The sequence below is a fragment of the Lontra canadensis genome, unplaced genomic scaffold (assembly GCF_010015895.1).
Source record: "Lontra canadensis isolate GAN:19392208 unplaced genomic scaffold, GSC_riverotter_1.0 scaffold36, whole genome shotgun sequence".
NCBI lineage: Eukaryota > Metazoa > Chordata > Mammalia > Carnivora > Mustelidae > Lontra > Lontra canadensis.
Genome location: NW_022631030.1, coordinates 8471542 through 8487454, shown reverse-complemented (window position 1 = coordinate 8487454; position 15913 = coordinate 8471542). Strand labels below are relative to the sequence as shown.

General features: G+C 39.0%; 2 protein-coding genes across 2 annotated transcripts; both read right to left on the bottom strand.

Annotated features, from left to right (window-relative positions):
* Positions 1-439: 439 nt before the first annotated feature.
* Positions 440-1475, bottom strand: LOC116874370 (olfactory receptor 8D1-like). The gene has a single exon (XM_032869034.1). The coding sequence runs from the start codon at positions 1466-1468 to the stop codon at positions 512-514; it is 957 nt and encodes a 318-aa protein (XP_032724925.1). The 5' UTR covers positions 1469-1475; the 3' UTR covers positions 440-511.
* A 12918-nt stretch (positions 1476-14393) lies between these two features.
* Positions 14394-15326, bottom strand: LOC116874333 (olfactory receptor 149-like). Its single transcript, XM_032869000.1, has one exon. The coding sequence runs from the start codon at positions 15324-15326 to the stop codon at positions 14394-14396; it is 933 nt and encodes a 310-aa protein (XP_032724891.1).
* Positions 15327-15913: the final 587 nt, after the last annotated feature.

The window sequence follows — 15913 nt, the reverse complement described above, 5'->3', positions numbered from 1 at the left end:
TACTAGCAACTGGATTCCCTTCAAATTCTACTAAGCAATGTCTATTGCTTCTGTAACCCTCTTGTGTGTTAATATACAAACTCCTGAGGGCATTTACATATTCAGCCATTATTAGACATTACAACTTTAAAATACAACTAACTGAACATAATAATAATAAAAATAATAAATAAATAATAATGAAATAGATTTGATTAGGAAATTTCAGTTTAACAAGGACAAATTATAGAAAGAAAGTTTCTGATATATATGTATTTAAACTGGGTAACAGTATAGGTGAGGAAGTCTGTTTCCTGAGTGGCTGGACTAGACATAGTAAAAGGATACTGGGTGTTGGGAGTAGGGGGACTAAAGAGGAAGGGATGATCATCCCCCCACAAAAAATCATTCAGACCTTTTAATTTAAGATGGTCCTTGACTTGAAACTAATTGATTACTCTTAAAAACAAGAAGAAAACTTTAGATAAGATCTATGTTCAGAGCTGCTGGGTCTTTTAAAAAGTGCTGTTTTCTATGTTGACCAAGAAAGTAACCCACCATTTAGAACTTTTTTAAGGGATTCTTTGACATCCTTATTCCTAAGGCTGTAGATAAGGGGGTTAAGCATGGGAATCACTGTCGTATAAAACACAGAAGCCACCTTCTCCTGTGTTATGTCACTGGTAGATGGTTTAAAATACATGAAGATGATTGAGCCGTAGAAGAGCCCAACAGCTGCAAGGTGGGAGCTGCAGGTGCTGAAAGCTTTGGACCTGCCTTCAGCTGAGCGGATGTGTAAGATGCTGGAAAGAATGAAGGCATATGAGATAAAGATGGCTAAAGCACATGCAAATACATTGAATCCAACCAAAATCATCACCAAGAGTTCCTTAGTGTAGTCTCTTGAGCAAGATATATTCAGAAGGGGAAGGATGTCACAGAAGTAATGGTGGATGACATTAGTTCCACAGAAGGATCGACTGGATATGTAGCTGGTGTGGACCAAAGCTCCAAAGGCGCCCACTGTATACACACTAGTGACTAGTAGAAAACAGATTCTGTGGGACACGGTGACATTGTAGAGCAAGGGGTTGCAGATGGCAACATAGCGATCATACGCCATTGCTGTCAGCATGTAGGAGTCATCAATGCCAAAGAAGCAGAAGAAAAAGAGCTGAGTCATGCACTCAGGAAAGGAGGTGAGATTCTTCTCTGAAACAAAGTTCACCAAGAGCTTAGGAATTATGACAGTGGAGTAGCAGAGATCTATGAAGGACAAATTACTGAGAAAATAATACATGGGTGTGTGAAGCTGAGAACTAATTCTGATTAAAAAGATCAAGCCCAAATTTCCCACCATGCAGACCATATAGATCAATAGAAACAGGAAGAAGAGGGGGAGCTGGAGTCCTGGCTGGTCTGTTAACCCCTCAAGGATAAACTCAGTTACCAAAGAATGATTTCCTGTGTCCATCCTTCCACTTGTCATAGGCTGATGGGTTCAGGGAAAAGGTTCATATTAGACACATGTTGTCATCTGACAGCATTTGGTGATCCAAGATCTGATGAATGATGTAATTTCTAACTGACACAGAATTTCCAGAAACTGAGAGACTAAAACCGACTTTCAGTTGAAGCTTTTATCAAGAGGTTGATGGTTCATTTAGCTTCAGTGTTTATTACTCCTATGTGACATTTAGAAGTAAAACTCATTTCATCTCCACAGATTGAATTTCAGACTCTTCTAGCAATGAAAAATAACCCTTGTGTTATTCAGTCTCCTTTAGAGAAACTATACAGAGCTGCTGCCAGGTTTTGTTGGTTTTCAATGCACAGTAACCTGTGTTCGCCTCTGATGTCTCAGAACTTAACCTCTCCCTCACTGGCATCCCATGATTTTCTCCTTGTGGCTTTGGTGTCTTCAACTTGCTCATTCAGTCCCGGACCCAGTCTCACAGAGCATTGGTTTCTTCCAAGCTTTCCATCTCTGCTCTGAGTTGCTGGTTTTGACTTTGTTTCTTCTACCCATGTTATTACCCAGGTAGGAGAGGAATGAAGGCACGCTGGAGATGGTGGGAACAGGGCAGTGCTAGAAGGGAAGCTGTTGCCGTGGGCTGCAGAAGAGGAGAGCAAGGAGCAGTTAACAGAGGAGTTGCTTGCATTTACTGAGTCCCTATCATGTGGCAGCCACAATATTAAGAACATTTTATTTACAATCTCATTTATGCTATATAACAACCCCATGAAATAGATACTGTTATTTTTTTAAAGGTTTTATTTATTTATTTGTCAAAAAGAGAGAGAGAGGTATTGAGAGCAAGTGCAAGCAGGGGAAGTGACAGAGGGATGGGGAGAAGGCTCCCCACTCAGCAGGGAGCCCAACGCAGGCTTGATCCCAGGACCCTGGGATCATGACCTGAGCCAAAGGCAGACAAATAACTGACTCAGCTGTCCAGGCACCCTAGATGCTGTTATTATATCCATTTTGTAGATCAATTGAGAGACAAAGAGATTAAGTAAAACCATGCCCTAAGTCACCAAACATGAAAATAGAGCTTTTCTGTATTTTATAAATGAGTTTATGTAAATATTCCAAGCTTACACAACTAGTAAGTGTTGGAGTCAGAACTCGTATCTTTGCCTGTTTTATTACAAATAAAACAATGTCCCCTGTGAACCAACTTTTTTTTCTTAACTGAGTACATTATTATAACCTCTATGCAGCTTTAATTATTATGCTACTTTTATTATTATTACTGTTCAATCCCTTTCTCTGATGATTTCTTCCTGTTGTTAATGAGAGAATATTAGAGTAGTGTAGCTTTTGTATTAGTGTATTGTAGCTTTTGGTAAGCACTTAAAGTAGTCTGTCCTCATGTGTAAGTGAGATGGTTATGTTCTTTCAATAGCTTTAAGGTAGAAAACAGAAAGCAAAGATTTGTATGTGCACATTTACGCACACATACACACACACGCATACACGTTATTCTGTACTAAAGTGATTCCCAATATCCAATTCCAAAAAGTATAAACTTCTTAGATAACAACTACAACAAACCATGTAACCATGCAAAATCTTCCATTTAGCTTTTTAATTTTGAGATATTGTGTGAAATAGGAATATTACCTTTTTGAGGAGAATATGAAAAATAGTAAGAAAATAAGCCTCCAGTCACAAAGACTGGAATGAACCAGGGTCAGGGATATCAAGACTCCAAAACAAAAAGCAAAGGGGAAAAAAACCAGAGAGATAGGTAAATCAAGAAATGGAGAGAACAAACTGATGGTTACCAGTGGGGAGACGGATAGGGATTTGGGTGAAATTGGTGATGGGGATTAAGGAGGGCGCTTGTCATGATGAGCACTTGGTGTTACATGGAATTGTTTGATTACTATATTCTACAACCAAAACTAATATAACACTGTAGGTTAATATACTGGAATTAAAATTAAATTAAATTAAAAATAAAATAAAGATATATTTGGTCTTATCAACTGATGAATTTTAAAATTTTATTGTCATATGATTCATTAAACCTCATTTTAGAAACACCTGAGTGGCTCAGTCAGTTAAGTATCTACCTTTGGCTCAGGTCATGATCCCAGGGTCCTGGGATCAAGTCCCACATCAGGCTCCCTGCTTGACTGGGAGCTTGCTTCTCTCTCCCCCTCTGCCTGCCTTTTCCCCTGCTTGTGCTCTCTTTCTCTCTCTCAAAATAAATAAGTACACTTCTTTAAAAAATAAACTAAATAAATAAAAATAAAACTGATTAAAAAAATAAGCCTCATTTTATTGGTTAAAAAAGTATCATCCTCCACAAAACTTTTTCTGATTCCCTGTTACTACTATTACTCTGACATTTTCCTTCTCCCCAAAGGCACCCTGTGACTCAGAGAATATAATGTAATTTATTTTTAAATTTATTTTATTTTATTTATTTGACAGAGAGACCAACGAGCAGGGAGCCCAATGCAGGGCTTGATCCCAAGACCCTGGGATCATGACCTGAGCTGAAGGCAGATGCTTAACGACTGAGCCAGGACCCCATATAATGTAATTTCTTATAGTATAGTTGTGTTTTAGTCATTGAGATGTGATGAAGAGCTGGGTTTATTACAACATATCAAATTTGATTCATTTTTAGGCATGATCATATCCTACCTTTGTGGCCCCAAGTTATTTCTCCCATATAAACTCCAGTTTCTTCATCCATAAAAGAGATAATAATTCCTACTACATATATTTTTTCAAACAGTTTATACTTCTCTCACCCAACAGTGATCCATTGAGAGTCTTCTGTGCTCTGAAGATACTTACTGAATGAACAAAATTCCTGCTCTCATAAAGCTTACATTGTAATGGGGGAGGTCAGTAAGCCCATTAAGAAATAGTTGTAGTCAAGTGTTGAGAAATACCATGAAGAAAATAAAGCAATGTTAGAGCAAAGGCTGGTAATTAGAGAGGTATTCAAGGGAGGACTCTCTGAAGCAGTGACGATTTTTAAGCTGAGTCCTGAATGAACTGAGAGTCTGTTAGAGGAGGTCTTTGAGAGGATGGGACTGCTGGCTGACACACAAGCTGACCCACATAATCAGTGGCTCCTGACCCCCTTCCCTGTCCTCAGAATGTATGCTGTGGCCGCCACCCCCACAATGGAAGCCATTTTTTTTCTTAAATTTTTTTTAAATTTTCAGCATAACAGTATTCCTTGTTTTTGCACCACACCCAGTGCTCTATGCAATCCGTGCCCTCTCTAATACCCACCACCTGGTTCCCCCAACCTCCCACCCCCCGCCGCTTCCCATTTTTAAGGATGTAGTCTTGAGAATAACATGTTGGGACCATCTGGACAGTAGATGTGACTGAACCCAGTTAAGGTTTCTATATAACTTACGATTCTGGCAAGCGAGTGCAGAGATCTAGTGTCCTGAGGCTGCCTAAAACAAGGCTCATAAGTAAGCTCCTTTGTTTATTAAATGACCATCTACCTATTTGGAGTCATCTGCCCCTTTCTACAATCTCTCCATGCCCTCTGTGTATGGGGCCAGTCTGCGAACCAACTGACAAACCAACTGGGAACCAACTGACAGGCAGTCCTGTCAGCGTCTGCATAGAAGTTTCTTTCTAGGCAAAATGGGTGAAGATAGTCAAAAGGTACAAACTTCCAGTTTTAAGACACATAAATTCTGAGCATGTAATGTACAGCACATTGGACCCTAGCTAAAAATAGTGTATCATAGATTTGAGAATTGTTAAGAATAGGTAAAATTTCTTACCACACACAATTTTGTAACTATGTGATTTGATGTGTACTACTTCAAATTTATACTTCAGATAAATACTAAAATTTTTTATATTTTTTGTAATTTTAAAATTAAAATTATACTTGTGTGGAGTGTACCTGGACTACTCAGTTGGTAAAGAGGCTGACTCTTGATTTCTGCTTGGGTCATATCTCAGGGTTGTGAGATCAAGCCCCGAGTTGGGCTCTGTGCTGAGCATAGGGTCTGCTTGGGATTGTCTCTCTCCCTCTGCCCCTCCCCCCTTGCACACACACTCTCTCTATATACATACAAACAAACAACAAAAAGCCAAACACATACTTGTGAGGACTGTGACATTAAGGGAGATAATTTGATCTCTCTTTCCTTAACAAAGTATTATACACACACACACACCAGAAATAATCTCAAATACTGAGAACAAACTGGTGGCTACCAGAGGGGAGAGGGTAGGGGAATGGGCAAAATAGGTGAAGGGGATTAAGAAGCCAATACAAAGATTCTTCAAACAACTCCTAACACAATAGGAACTCTAACTGATGGTGTCTCTGAGGAGTATGGGCGCTTGAATAAATTTGAGGATTGGCAGGTTTAAGCCTCAAAAAATATTTTAATATTTTTTATTTGAAACATGTAATTTAAGTAAAGTTCTAGGATAGATTTCTCATCCTAGGATTGCAATAAGGGGAGAAAAAAATAGGCAGAATGAATAAATAAAAGTGTAGAGACAATGCCAGGAGTCTCTTCCTTTCGTTTTTAAGGTTAGCTTTGGGGACACTGTGATCCACTGTTGGAAAAGCATAAAGTGGGAAAGGACATAATTTTTGACCCTGAGTATAGTACTTTATGAGGTGGGCTAGGAGTCAGAAACTAGGGTTTTTATTTATAGGTTAACCAAGTGCTAGCTCTTAGATATGGGATAGTAAGTAAGTTAATATGTCAGTGTCCTTTTAGTACAGGAGGAATTCCTCATTGAGCCTTGTAAAATTACATTATTAATGCATGTGCAAATGCTCTGTAAACCTCAAAATTCAATATAAATGAGAGATATCAAAACGACTGGGCTTTTCTTGGGGAAGAAAAGCAAGAGTTTGCAGTCAGAAGAGCAGACAAACAACCAGCAGAAGGAGAAAGAGTCTCCAGGCATTATACTCTTCATGCCCAGCTGTCATGAAGCAGACACTGCCTACCTGTGCGGTCTTGTCCAAAGACCATGGGTCATGAGAATTTTTAACTACCTTCCAAAATTCAATTTCAACTACCATATCTTATCAAAGGTAGATGGAGCTTTATGACTTACCTGACTATTACCACCAGGTTAAGTGATGCTGGGCATTTGCGAGTTCTTCTGTTTGGTCTCACGTAATGCATGCATGTGCACACACACATTGATGAGACAACTGTATCATCAAACGCTAGTGGCCCAGAATCTCTCTGATTCTGGCAAAATCGTAGAGATGATTCCACATAAGAATTTAAGGAGTATTGATGAAGAGTAACAGTTTAAGACCAACTAAGCACAGCAAGAAAAGTAATTCTACTGACCCTCAGTTCTCTATTATTGAAGGAAACTTTTATTTGGATCTATTTGGATCTGAAGGAGATGATTTGAAATGAAAGTTCCCATTGGGGTTTATCATCCCTGTGGTTGGACTCTATAGGGAAGAAACAATTACAAAGGACATATTTCATATCTGTTGGCAATATAGTAGGCATTCCTATTGATCCCTGGGGTGTTTAAAATAAACATCAAACTTTTCCCCTAAGTGTTAAGATTAATAATGATTCTATGGCAAATATCAAACTTTTGACACTGTGTTGAAAATTAAATTGCTTTGTCAAACCACAAAATTTTATTCAATTTTTTCTTAGCATTTTTTTATTAGCATAGAATGTATTATTTATTCCAGGGGTACAGGTCTGTGATTCAGCAGTCTTACACAATTCACAGCACTTTCCTTAGCATTTTTGATATTCTATAATCCAGCCAAACCCATTTCATCATCCACCAACATAGAAGAACTTTTTATTTTTAACTCATCTAACCATTTTAGAGAACTATACAAGGAGAAAAAGAATAAGCAACCTGTTTCCATTCTGTGATTTCCAAAAGGTGTGGAAAGCACATATCCACGCAGTTTTCCAGGTCAGTCTTAATTTCAAATATGTGATATTTTTGCCAATCTAAATGGTCATGAATTGTCTTTTCATTTCTTTATCAAAAATTTCACAGCTTTATTGAGGTATGACTGACATACAATCAATTGCACATCTTTAAAGTGTACAACTAGGTAAATTTGGCATATCATCACCAAAATTAAGGAAATGAACATATTCACCCCCTTAGTAATCCTTCCTCTCAACCTTCCTCCACCCATCCCCAAGGCAACCAGGAATCTATTTTCTGTTTCTCTAGCTTGCACTTTAAAGACTATTAAACTTACAGAACCATACTATATAAACTCCTTGCTTGACTTCGTTTGTTCAGCATAATTATTTTGAGATTCACTCATGGTCTTATGTGGATCAATGGTTTCTTTCTTTATTTTTTCTTTTCCTTTTCTTTTCTTTTTTATTTTTGGCATGAGAATGTCTAATTTTTTGAGCACTGTCAAATTGCCTTGGCAAATGGTTTTCTTGAGATCAATTGACCATCTATCTGTAGATCTAATTTTTTTATTCTACTCCATTTATCTGTCATCTATCTTGATGCCTATATCACACTGTCTTGTTAGTTGTAGCTTCAGAATATGATTTGAAGATTATAATGTAGACCTTGCAGCATTGTTCTTCTTTATGAAAGGTTTTGTTTTGTTTTCCATTCCAGGCTTTTTGTACTTCCTTATGAATTTTAGAAATAGTTCATTAATCTTTGCAAAATGCCTACTGGGCTTTTGAATAGGATTATATTCATACTGAATCTATGAATAAATTTGAGGAAAACTAGCATCATGATAATGAGTCTGCTGATACAGAGTACGGTATATTCAGGTTTTCTTTAATTTCTCTCAACAAGGTTTCAATTCTAAAGATTTATATAAAATTAAGCCAGATTTATCACTAAGGATTTCATTTGTTTGGTACCTTTTGAAAATGGTATCTTAAATTTTAGTTTCCTTTTGTTCATTGGTTATTCTTGAAAAGGATGGATTTTTATATAATTGTTTTATATTTTTAAATTTTATTTAAAATCAATTAATATATGGTGTACTATTAGTTTCAAAGACAGAATTTAGTGATTCTCAGCTGCATATACACCCAGTGCTCATTACATCATGTGCCCTCCTTAATGTCCATCAACTATTTACCTAATCCCCCCCCACCCTACCTCCAGCAACCCTCACTTTGTTTCCTATAGTTAAGAGTCTTGTATGGTTAGCCTCCCTCTCTGATTTCAACAGATGAAGGGATAAAGAAGATGTGGTATACATATACAATAGAATACTATGCAGCCATCAAAACCACGAAATCTTGCCATTTGCAATGATGTGGATGGAACTAGAGGGTATTATGCTAAGCGAAATAAGTCAATAGGCAAAGACAAATATCATATGATCTCTCTGATATAAAGAATTTGAGAGGAAGGGCAGGGGTGTCATGGGGGAAAGGGAGGGAAAAATGAAACAAGATGGGACTGGGGAGGGAGACAAACAATTAGGAGACTCTTAATCTCAGGAAAATACACATCCATTTCTGCATGCAACTTTACAATCTATTTAGGAATAGTAACATTATCCACATCCATGGATCACTCACTAATGGACCCACAAAGGGCATCTTTCTTTTTAAATGGTCAGAGAAAAGGAATAAATGCTTCTCATGTTGAGGACAGTGAGCTATTTGAGGCAGGTTTGGGGAAGTTTCATGTTAAAAAAAAAAATTGGGTAGGGTATGTGCTATGGTGAGTGCTGTGAAGTGTGTAAACCTGGAGATTCACAGACCTGTACCCCTGGGGAAAAAAAAATATATGTTTATAAAAAATAAAATTAAAAAAAAAATTAACAGGGCTCATTTTCTTGAAGACCTAACTGCTTAAAAATGTGATGGTGAAAAAACCTAAAATTTTTATATTGAAAATTGCAGATCTAGTAGGAAATTGAATATGAGTTTTTAAAAATGGCAGAACACTTAAACTACCTCCCTCTCTCCTCATGCCCTGTCCCTAGTATTCTCTCATCTGCCAACAGAGTTACTTAGTGGAAACTTTTAAGAATTATCTTAAGAGCACAGAACCCAGACTTAGGAGACTTGTACCTGAAATCTGCCTCCACCAGAAAATGCCTTAGCCTTTGTCTTCCACAGTTCTAGCAGTAGAATTGTGTAGACGTTCGATTACATAGATAAAGTACGTCACTAGGAGAAGTCTGACAGGCTGTCCCAAGAGGCTCTGCAGAAAGATAGTCACGATCCTGGTGTGTTCCTCATGGTCTAAAATCCACCTTCAGCCCTGCAAGCTCAGAAACCTGATTTTGTCTGCAGGCAGACAGGAAATCGTTCTTTTGAGAATGGATGTCACAGTAACCAAACTCAACAAGGTGATGGGCATGAACAGACTGCTTCCTTTGTTTTTTAACTGCAACGGAATCAGGACACCTGGAGATATTATCAGTCTTCTGACATGGTCCTGCTACCTGGGAGATCAATCCATTACCTGAAGGCCAGTGCATTGATTCAGAAAGAGAACTCTGTTACAGGAACTTGCATAATGCAAACTGTGTGACTCATTCTTTCCCCATGGAGAGATCTGAGCATGAACCCAAATCAGTACAAAGGCTTAGGGGTTACATCACTGGTTCACTTAACATTTAAGAGAAACTAACGCTAAAAAGTAGAACACATAAATATTCAGGTGAGGAGACAGGATTTGTCACATTGCATAAAATAAGTTACAACTCTGCATTGTCTACAGGAGGCATGCTCTAGATCCAAAGACACAAATGACTTGAAAGTAAAGCATTGTACACATGGAAGAGATGTCGTGGCTCATTAACATCTAATGAAATCCACTTCAGAATCAGGAAGAAAGAGGGCATTGGTTAGGAATAAAGGGGTAAATCCTCCAAGAAGATCTAAAAATGTAAATGTGTGTGCACCTGATAGAATATCAAAATATAGGGGCACCTAGATGGCTCAGTCGGTTAAGCAGCTGCCTTCTGCTCAGGTCATGATCCCCGCATCCTGGAATCGAGTCCCACATCAGGCTCCTTGCTCCGAGGGAAGGCTGCTTCTCCCTCGGCCACTCTGCCTGCTTGTATCTATCTCTGTTAAATAAATAACTATAAATATCTGTATCTATCTCTCTGTTATATAAATAAATAAATAACATCTTAAAAAAGAATATCAAAATATAAATCTGGTAGAGATAAAAAGAGAAATATACAAATCCACAGTTATAATTGGCACATGACCCTCTCCTCAGGGCACTTTCAAACTATGAGTCAAATAAGAAATACAAAATAAGCATTATACATCCTTTTCTTAAAACAGACAAGATCACTAGAATTTTACTCTAAAGTTAGATATTAATTTTTATGAGGAACAACACTGGATGGCTGAAAGAGGACCTCATTTTTATTTTTGCACTTCTTCTGACTTTGCATGTTATTTTATAAAGGCCATTTAGCCTCTCTGTGTCTTAAACAATTCCTTTGAGAGGCAGGGGGGCTGTTTTACCTGATAGTTACGTTCTATCCACCTCTTATTTTCTAGGAGGATATGAAAAATCATTTCTTATTTTCATACAGATGACGTATTTCCCACTGATTTTATAGGATTTTACAATATTTTATTTAAGTGGATATTTCATATGCATATTATTAAAAACATGGCTCTCTTTCCCACAGTTCTGTGCGAGCGTGTATATATGTGTGTTTGAGTTCGTGTGTGGTTTTGTCATTGCTGTTGTTCCAGATAATAGTTATAAGGGTAGAACATTTTTAAGAAAATATCCCTTAGACTTTTTAAATCATTAAACACATAATATGTACCTTTTGGAAATATAGAATGTAATTTAAAATAACTGTAATGTTTTTGTCTACTAATTCTACTTTTCTAGGTCTTTGAGTATTGACCTTTTAAATCCTAATTATGGGCCTTGTGTTTCTGTTTCTCTATATGTCTGGAAAATTTTTTTAATTTTAATTTTAATTTTTAAATTCCAGTATAGTTATCATACAATGTTGTATTTCTTTCAGGTATACAATATAGTGATTCAACAATTTTATACATTACTCAGTGCTCATCATGATAAGTGTTTTATGTCTGGTAATTTTTGATTCTATAATGTGCTTAAGTTATTTGGAAAAATAACCACACACCTAAACTGTGACCTTTTTGGATTTCCACTAAATGTCCCATATCTTCTTTACTTGTGATGTGGGAAACAGGCAGAAGAAAAATTATTAAATTTCCTTACCCACTAACAAGCCCTTAAAATAGGCAGAGTGACATTCCTCTAGGGACTTAACTTCTCCCACCTTAAGGCTTTGCTAAGTCAAAGGGCAATCCTAGCCTGACCGACCCCTACCCCCAACCAGGATCCTGTAAGTCTACTTTAACAATTTTTTTGGAAACTTTATCTCTAAACCCTCCAAGATAATGTTGACAATCATTCCCGAGCATATGGCCCACTGATATACATCTAAAGGGTCTCATGAAAAGGTTTTATTACTGGTAATGAATAACCTTTTCCCCAACAATAGCTAGACCCTCAAGGTCCTGGAAACCTTGCTTAGAAAGGTTTATATGTCTGGAAAATTTTTTTAATTTTAATTTTAATTTTTAATTTTATTTTTAAATTTTTAAATTAAATTAAAATTTTTAAATTTTAAATTCCAGTATAGTTATCATACAATGATCTCCTTAGAGACTTAAGCCATCCCTGACCTCATCCCAACTTGCAAGTATATAATGGAACACTCCTCACAACTTCGGGGCAGCAGTTCTTTCTGAGCACGGGTCCTGTCCCACCATTTTACACCAAAGATGTCTCAAGAATTCTTTCTTGTCCATTTGCTCCAAGCTCTACATCATTGAACCTTATCTATATTCTAAGACTTCATCACTTGGGAAGGTCAGAACTTGAATGATTTCTAGCTCTAAGCAAGTACTTGAAATATTTTTACCTATAGCCCCTACTTGTTATAATTGTTTCAGAACTTTTCTTTGCCTAGCTTTGTGGAATTTTACCCTACACATTCACAAATTAGTGTTTAGCCTTTCACTCAAGAGGATCCCATGTTGGGGCACCTGGGTGGCTCAGTCAGTTGAGCATCTGACTTGGACTCAGATCATGATTTCAGGGTTCTGGGATGAGCCCCGAATGGAGTCCCCTGCCCCTGCTGCCACAGACAGCCCCCCATAGGATCCTGGCAAGAGAACCAAACTTCATCTGTTCAGCAGTCAATTTTGTACTGTCAGTCCCTAACTGACTCTTTGTCCTTAACCTCACTGAACCTACTTTACTTTTACTCTTGGAAAATGCTTTGCCAAAACTTATTCTAGCATAATGAATTGATGAGTTTGTAAAGTCTGATTCAAAACATAGAGAAGTGGGAGCCTGATGTGCCTAGGATGAAGAAAGTTTCACATAAAAAACTATATTTTAACTAGGTGTTTGATGAGAAGACTGAATTTGTCTGGCTGAAGACTGGAGGGAGCATGTGTGGTAGAAAAAATAAAGGCACAGAAAAAACAGAAAAGCAACTAGAAAAATGTTCTCCCTTTCAAAAACATGCATCATCTCATCACCCTTACATGAGGCCCCAGTGTTGTGTCTGGTTCAGTCTAGCAGATTCCCTGAATGAACTCTGATTCTGGAAAGAAAGAGGAAAGAAGACTTGCCTTTGCTTCTGCCCCCACTTCCTTCCCATCATCCTCTTCCATTTCCCTCACCCCCTTCTTTATCCCATCACCTCTTCCTTTCCATTACCCCCTTTCTTCCCATCTCCCTCTTCCATTGCTATCACCCCTTTTCCTTCCCATCACCCCCTTCCATCCCATCACCTCTTTCCTTCCCATCACCCTCTTCCATTGCCATTACCCTTTTTCCTTCTCATCTTGCCCTCTTCCCTTGTCCCACTTCCCTTCTCTTCCCGTGACCTCCTTCTCATTTCCTTTCTTTTCTTCAAATTATTGTTTGGATTGGAAAGGCACATCTCTCATACTAAGCTCATTAGGCAAAAGAACAAAAGAATGTTAAGGAAGAGCACTCAAGTCACAGCCTTTTGGTAAGCAGAGAATCCAACGCCATAGAGCATAGAGCAGTAGTAGTAGTGGACTTTGTATTGCCCCCCCCCCCGGCTGTGCTGAGGAGCTCAAAGGCAAACTCAGATTTGTAGTACTGAAAAACAATAGAATCAATCACCCTTAAGCAGTTTCTGCCTGTTTGGTCTCCACATTCTCTTTTATCCACTGCCTTAACTCCCAGGCATGGACTGTTGCTAGGTCCAAGACCAACAGACAGACTTTGTGGTTGTTGTGGTTGAAATCTGAAGGGTTTGAAGAGGTGGGGGGGTGGGAGGTTGGGGGAACCAGGTGATGGGTATTAGAGAGGGCACGGATTGCATGGAGCACTGGGTGTGGTACAAAAACAATGAATACTGTTATGCTGAAAATAAATTTTTAAAAAAGATTAAAAAAAAAAAAAAAAAACCTGCCTCAGGTCTCATCCAGAAGCTCTTTTCTTTGACACAGCTTCTTTACATTCCACTAGTCACAGAACATCACCTGGGGCCCCGTGGTAGAAGCGCACATTTTTCAACAACTCCTAGACCACGAAATGGTGGCTTATCTGATGCAAGCATTTGAGAGTGTAATTAGATAATCATGCCAGCCAAAATGAAGAAGGGTTAGAGTAAGGAGAAAGAAGCAGAGGATGTGGTAGGAGGAAGACAGGAGAAGAAAACAGAGTGAGGAAAAGAAGGACTAGGCTGTCTGGCTAACTGGGAAGAGATCATCCTTCCTGGGCAGGATAATTTATTAGTTATGCGAACTTAATTCACTTTATGACTTCAAACCTTAGCTTCTTTATCTGCAAGAGGGGCATTGATAATATCTGTGCTCTACATCACACAAAAGGAAGAATCTTTGCAAGCAGTGTGGTGCTGGTAAAGTATAGCTACCAATCTCTATCAGTTCCCAGGAAGGAAGGCTACTTGCTGTAGCACATTCCTCAGAGATGATTTGACTTCCTTGTTCCTGAGGCTATAGATCAAGGGGTTCAGCATGGGGGTGACCAAGTTATTCAGGATCTGGACAGTTGCATTGAGCCAAGGATTGGGGGTGGGCTGCAGGTAGATGAGGACAACTGGCATAAAGGAGAGGAGGATGGCGGTAAGGTGGGCACTGCAGGTGGAGAAGGCACGGCGTCTGCCTTCAGTAGATCGAATCTGCAGGATGGAGCAGACAATGCAGCTGTAGGAGGTGAGGATGAGAAGGAAACAACTGAGGGGCATGAGGCCCACACTGATGAACCCCACCATCTCCAGGGCTGAGGTATCAGCACAAGCCAGCTTCAGCATCACAGGGATATCACAGAAGTAATAGTCCACCTCGTTGGCGCCACAGTAGGGCAACTGGAAGGTGAGAGCGGTTAGAAAGGTGGCCTGAATGCAGCCAAAAAAGGAGGTCCCCACGGCCAGGCTGGCACACGCTCTGTGGCTCATGATCACCGTGTAGCGCAGAGGGTAGCAGATGGCGACAAAGCGGTCATAGGCCATCACCGTGTACAGGAAGCACTCGGTACAGCCCAGGAAGTGGTAGAAGAAGAGCTGGGACGCGCAGCCTGCATAGGAGATGACCTGGCTGTTCCCTGAGAGGTAGAAGAGCATCTTGGGGGAGCTCACAGAAGGGAAAAATATGTCACACACAGACAGTTGACACAAGAAAAAGTACATGGGGGTGTGGAGCCGAGTAGAGGAGACAATCGCCAGGAGGATGAGCAGGTTCCCCAGAAGAGTGAAGATGTAGAAGCCCAAAAACAGGACAAAGAGCATGCTCTCCAGGTCCTCCGTGTGGGGGATGCCCAGCAGGATAAATTCAGTCACTACTGAGAGATTCCTCATCTCTGTCAGATGTTGGACTTCACAAAAGAACAAAGGTATCCGAAGTGTGAACACTGATGTAAAACTGAGTTCTCTGATGGATGGGATGGTTTCATGTTTAACAAACAATAATCAACCTTATGTAAAGGAATTTCTACATAAAAAGATAAAGAATAAAAATTCTTGACTATATTCTGAAAACTTTGGCTTTGATCAAGTTAGGTTAAGTTCACTATATTTTCTTACCTACAGATTATAATTAAAAACTCTGGAAGTGGGGCACCTGGATGGCTCAGTTGGTTAAGCAGCTGTCTCTTGATTTCAGCTCAGGTCGTGATCTCAGGGTCCAGGGATTGAGCTCTGCCATCAGGCTCTGTGCTTAGTGGGGAGTCTGCTTGAGAATTCTCTCTCCCCCTCCCCATACCCCTACCCCTGCTTGTTCTCTCTCTCCCTCTCTTTCTCAAATAAATAATTAATCTTTAAAAAATTAAAATCAAAATAAAAACTCTGGCAGGGCACCTGTCTGGCTCCGTTGGAAGGCCATGCAACTCTTGATCTCAGGGTTGTGAGTTCAAGCCTCATGTTGGGTGTAGAGATTACTTAAATAA